The sequence below is a fragment of the Galeopterus variegatus genome, unplaced genomic scaffold, assembly GCF_000696425.1.
Source record: "Galeopterus variegatus unplaced genomic scaffold, G_variegatus-3.0.2 Scaffold962, whole genome shotgun sequence".
NCBI lineage: Eukaryota > Metazoa > Chordata > Mammalia > Dermoptera > Cynocephalidae > Galeopterus > Galeopterus variegatus.
The window spans coordinates 348,442-354,545 of NW_007727073.1; the positions used below are offsets into that span (position 1 = coordinate 348,442).

The 6,104-nt window shown below is 53.4% G+C and overlaps 1 protein-coding gene across 1 annotated transcript in view; it reads right to left on the reverse strand.

Annotated features, from left to right (window-relative positions):
* Positions 1-756: 756 nt before the first annotated feature.
* SALL3 (spalt-like transcription factor 3) overlaps positions 757-6,104 on the reverse strand; it is a 7,471-nt gene continuing 2,123 nt past the window's right edge. The window contains exons 3-5 of the mRNA XM_008573773.1: positions 4,150-6,101; positions 3,593-3,933; positions 757-2,183 (exon numbers count right to left, since the gene is read on the reverse strand). Coding sequence (XP_008571995.1) covers positions 1,758-2,183; positions 3,593-3,933; positions 4,150-6,101 — 2,719 coding nt within the window. The 3' untranslated portion in view covers positions 757-1,757. The remainder of the gene's footprint in view (positions 2,184-3,592; positions 3,934-4,149; positions 6,102-6,104) is intronic.

The following is a 6,104-nucleotide window of genomic DNA, read 5'->3' on the forward strand; positions in this document are numbered from 1 at the left end:
TCTTCAGGGGCATCATCTCCTTGCACTGTTACCCAGCTACCGTGATAGCTCTTGAACAATTTTGCTGTTGGAAGTACAGAGCGTCGGACTCCAGCACGCTCGCGATGCACGAAAATGAGGTAGGACACGTAACACCGACTGCTCAGGTTCGGACTCAGCCCCTCCTCCCAGCGTCCGAGCTTCTGTCTCAACTCGGTGCAACTTAGACAAAGTCATTGGCATAAGATTGTGTTTCAAATAATCAGAGGACATTGTGCTTCGTTTTCATATGAGAAGATAATAAATCAGGAACTCAGAAAATTCCCAGGTTATGACCGATTATCCTGCCAGACACTTGCTATTTCTCTTCGGCTTACTATACATGGGAACCAGTGCCACTAGGCAGTCAAAATCCTGTTGTGGGCGTGTGACAAAGAGACAGAACAGCTTACAGTGAAATTATACCTACACAACGTTCTCTTAGTTATTTCCTGACTTGTACTGATGTCACAGTCCTAAGATTAATTTATCAAAGTTTCATTAGGGGTGGTCACAGTTTCTAAATAGGCTTTGTAGAAAAGTTAAATAAGTGATTTTAAGAAATGGCAGGCCCTATTTTATTGAGGAGCTAAGACTTGGTGGCTTTTCTGTTTAAGTAGCATAGAATTTCTCATATAGTTTGACCTTAAGCCAAAACAAGAAACTGGAGCAGTTTTTGTTTTGTTTTTTTTCATTTTCCTTAAACTGAAATACTATTTATAAAATACTTTACATCTTTTTAAATTTCCAAATTATAGACAAACCTCCCTAGTACAAAATACTAAAAGTGCAATAGTATAAATTAAGAGTTTGCAACCACATTATACAAACATTACCTTTTTATTGTACAGCTTTGATAATGTGAAATGTTTACTCACAACTGTTTATAATGTTGTGAATAATTTATGGTGGTGTCTGTCTGTAAGTCATTCTCCAACCACTGGACTACAGACCACACTAGAGAACAACTGTCCACATAGCAGCTACAAATATTTAAATTAAAAAAAAAAGAAAGAAAAAAACAAAAAGGCTTGTTACTGACAGGTACTTGCACACAAAAAAGGCATGCTATCTTTCCCAATAGAACTTCACAATTTTGCCTGCATTGAGATAATCCACTTATTTATAGTAAAACAAATCTTGCTTCGAAAAAAAAAAAAAATCACACAGCCAGATGTATTCTGCAGTACAAAAGCTTCATTTAAGGTTGGGGCTATTATAGCGTCTGTTACCCGCATAATCTTAACATTATAAATACTACAGACGAAGATACTGTCATGATATACAGCATTGGGAGTACTAAACCACTTCTTTAAGATGAAGAGTTCTAAAAACAGTTCAAGTTTCTAACTAATTTGAACAAAACCATCGAATGAGTTTCACTGGAATACCGCAGGGGACCCCCTTTCTCCCTTGCAGAGAGGATTAGGTTTTGGGAGAAAAGAACTGGATATGGTCTGAGCTCTTCCGGCTCCGAAGGCGGTTTTCCAAGCACTTTTTTTTTTTTTAACCGAAATGTATTGGAAAGGTTGCAGAGTTCCCAAGAACAGTCAAACTCACTGCTGAGGGAGTACCATGGAGCGCTTAGGAGACGACCTTTCGCAGCCTCACGGTGAAAGATTTTCTGTTGTGGATAAAATTTTCATGAGAACCTAGGCATGGCGGGTCTGAAGCCTGATGCGCAAACTTCAAAACGCGGACGCGGGACAGAACAGAGGGTGGTGTCACAGTGTGTTCTGCTAGTTTATACCGATCTCCTTGTTGTCCTCGATAAACCTCGTGAATGGGCGGCTGGCCTCTGCACCTGCCCTGTCCAGGCTGACAGTGGGCGGGCTGCCGCCGGTGCGAGCCTTGTCGGTCCCACCGGCCACGGCACCCAAGGGGGGGATGGCGCTTCCGCCGAGACTTACAGGGAGCTGGGGGATGCCTCCGTTCTGGATGACAGAAATCTCGTTGTTCTTCATGGCCAGCCCGTTTGTGATTGCTGCGGCATACTGGTTCCAAAAATTGGGGTCGACGTTCATGGCGCGAGCCGCTAGATCCTTCTGGAACATTTCAGAGAACTTGAGGGCGTCACCGCCGAGGAGAGCCATGGGGTTTTCCACGGACAGGCGGCGGCCACGCCTCGCGGGGGCATTGTTCCACATGTGCGTGCCCATGTGCACCTGTGTGAGAGAAGGACAGACAACACGCAAGTCAGTGAGTCCAGGCCTGTAAGGTGACGTGTCCTGACTCCACATCTCGCAAGTGCCATCCTGTGCTGAGCAACAGTTTGGGGACAACTTTTCTGAGCATCTTATAGTTATGTATGCCATGTTTCATTTTAGTGAATACAGAAAGCAAAACCAGCAAGTGTAACCTAATGAATGTGCTTTCAGTCGACAAACCTGGTAGAACTTCTCCTCTTGGGGTGCAAAGGCCACACGGCTGCCCAGAGGATGTTCTGAAGCTCTGAGGAAAAAGGCCCTCACCTGCTGCTTCATCCCAGCCCTGGCTCTCCTTTGTGCCTCCAACCCACCTTCCAGATCATCGCATGCTTGAACTCTTTCTGTGCCCCTCTCTCCAAAACCTCCCGGGGCCGTGGGCGGCCATCAGAGTCCTGGGCAGCTCTCCTCCTACTAACATTCTCTAAGAGGCTGCTGAGACCCACCGTCTGTCTTTGCAAATGTGCACTCACACAGGACAGAAACCAGCATATTTAGCTGACACAGTGAAAAAGCACAGGCTTGAGTCACCCTGCATCTCCTCAAAGGGCCATCTCCCGAGGAAAATGCACAATGTTGCTGCAGTCTTAAACACGAACACTACGCAAGACGGGGTTTTCTCTGGCCTTCCCATGGGCTCCCTCGGCAGCCATGTGGACAGAACAGGACCCTCCAGAAGTCACTGAGCAAGCCCCACCTTTGTGTTATGTGTATTACGTGTGAGCATTTAAAGGCCAAGTTTATCTGTATAAGATTCAAGAGAGCACTGGGCCCTGGGTCTCCCCACCAAGTTGCAAAGTGTGTGTTGTCACCCTAACTCCTGAAGCAGGCTGGAGCCTACAGAAAGGAGAGGCCCAGACCTGTGTTCCTCTTACTGCCACTTAACGGGATGCATGCCTCATTAAGTGTGTGCACACATGAACACATTAGACACACCTACACACTACATGTGCATTTGCAGGCACACACACACTGTAAACATGCTATGTGTGTATGAACACTACACACACCCACACGCCACACACACACACATACATGCATGTGCACACAGGCACATGCACACACACGTACCACCACCCACTATACACCCATACTACAGAAACACACAACACATGCACGAACACACATACACAAACACACACGCAAACACAACACACACATATCCGAACGTACCACCACCCACTATACACCCATACTACAGAAACACACAACACATGCACGAACACACACACACAAACACACACGCAAACACAACACACACATATCCGGCAGAGCTTGCACTGCTTCTAAGGCAGGCGGTGGAGGGTGCCATTCATGGCCGGGTCCCCTCGTGCTTGGCCACATGCAGCCTGGAGCCCGTCACCTCTTACCTTGAGGTTCCCCTTGGTGGTGAAGGCCCTGCCACAGATGGTACAGCCAAATGGCTTCTCCCCAGTGTGGGTGCGCTCGTGGATCTGCAGGGCGCTGGCTGATGAGAAGGTCTTCCCGCACGACTGGCAGTTGTGCTGCTTGGGTGTCCGGCGTGGCGGTGGGGCCAGCATGGGCGCGAGGCCCGGGCTCATCAATGTCTGAGGCCCGGCAGGGACCTGGACTGTGGCCGGCAGTGACGGACCCTCACCCAGAGCGAGGGCCTTGCTGTGACCGTTCACCTCCATTTTGATCATGGTGGGCGCAGTGCTGGTGACCAGGGTAGCAGTACTTTGGCTGGGACCTAGAGTAAAGTTGGGGTCAAATAACTGAGAAGGCACCTCTTTCAATCCGTGCGTCAGTAAGTGCTGCTTTAAATTGCCCACAGTGGAACACCCACGCCCACAGACCGTGCAGACGAACGGCCGCTCCTTAGTGTGGCTGCGGTAGTGGATTTCCAATGCGCTCTTGCAAGCAAAAGGCTTGCCACAGACACCACAAACAGTGCTTGCACACTTACCACGCTCTCTGTTCAGGAACAGCAGGCTGAAGGGGGCCTCATCCTTGATGGCCGGCCGGCCGGGGGGGCCGGCGGTCAGGTCCAGGGCGCCCCCGTTTCCAGGGGCGGGTGGCGGGCTGTCAGGCCTTTCTGTCTTCAGGGGCATTTCCTGCGGCTCCTCCTGGCTGCCCAGGCCCGGGGACTTGGAGCGGAAGCTCTCGCCGTTGCTATTGGCTGGCGACAGCGCCTGTGAGGAAGAAGACTCGGACAGTGCTGGGCTGCCCGCGCTGCGGCTCTCCAGGTCGCCTGCAGCCGACGAGGAGTCATTGCTCAGGTGGTCGCTCTCCCCGGACCCGTTTTCCACGGCCTTCAAGCTGGTCAGCTGCTGACAGCTCATGACTGAGTCGATCATTTTCATCTGGTTCTCCAGTGCTGCGATGCTCGAGATGACGGAGGGGGGCGAGGGTGGGCAGGACCCCGGGTAGGAGAGGAGTGGCTTGGCCACATCGCTGGCCATGTCCTTCAGCTCCGTGTCCTCCTCCATGGAATTCTCATCGCCGTCGTCACCGTAGCTGCTCAGGGTCTCTGCGTTCTTCTCGTCGTAGGGCAGCTCTGCATCCATGGCGTCCTGGAAGCCTTCTGGCAGCGGGGTATTGGGGATCTGTCCCCCCATGTGCATGCGGATGTGCTGCTGCAGGACCACGGCGTTGGTGAACTTCTTCTGGCAGATGGGGCAGGAGTGCTGCACGCGCAGGGGCGGCTTGGCACGGTGGACACCGAAGTGCGTCTTCAGGTTCCCCTTGGTGGTGAAGGCGCGGCCGCAGATCTTGCACTTGAAGGGCCGCTCGCCCGTGTGCGTCCTGTAGTGCATCTTCAGGGCACTCTGGCAGCTCAGCACGCGGTGGCAGATGACGCACTGATTGGGGTCCGTCATCTTCTTGTCGATGTTCTCCACCAACTGCTGCAGCTTCGAGGTTTCCGAGGTTTGCATAGAGTCGAGCAGCCCTCCGAAGGGAAACTGTGCCTTGAACTGGTCGGAGACTGCTGGAAGCCCGGGGCTGCTGAGGCTCGTGGACACGCTGTCTGAGACCGCGGCGGCCGCCGAGGTGGGCGTTGAGCTGACCTGCCCACCCACGGGGACGTCCCCTACCCTTGCGTTTGTGCAGGGCAGGACGACGGGCTCGGTTTTAGTCAGAGAAGACCCGCCGAGGAGTGGCTGTGGGGACTCGGCGGTCACGGGGATGCTGGACTCGGTGTTGTTGAGGCCTGGGGACAAGGAGGGGCATTCGCTGGACGCGGGAGAGGGCCTCTGCGGGGAGCGGCTGACGGGGGTGACGCTGGGGGAGTCGGTGTAGCCGTGCGTGCCAGGGATGGTGGGAGGCAGCTGCAGCCCCACAGATGTGGGAACTGTGGGCAGCACAGGTTTGCTGTCCAGCCAGGTGGTCACGGGCTTTTCCGGAGGCAGCGACATGCCGTAGGGGATTCCCGAGCAGGTGGGTACATTGTCGAGGTACTCCGGGACGGGGTAGGGGTTCATCTGGATGTGGGGGTACTTCTCCTTGTGCCTCTGGAAGTGCACCTTCAGGTTGCCTTTGGTTGAGAAGCGGTTCCCGCAGATGTTGCACTTGAAGGGCCGCTCGCCCGTGTGCGAGCGTAGGTGGATCTGTAGCGCGCTGTCACTGCCGAAGACCTTGGCACAGAACCTGCACTTGTGCTTGAAGAAGGGGTCCTCGGCACTGGCCTTGGGCTCGAACACCGATACGTTGGGGGGCTTGCCTTTGCGGTGCTTCATGAGGGCCGATAGGGGGTCCAGGGCATTGGCCGTGGCCGCGATGCTGGCCAGCGGGTTGGGGAAGATGACGCTGCTTGCGGAGGTCTGAGGTAGAAGAGGGTTTGGCAGGCTGGAGGCCGAGCCGAGCAGGGGCCCCGGCCCCAGCGCGGGGGGCGTGGAGGCGCTCTGCGGCTGCGAGGCGCTG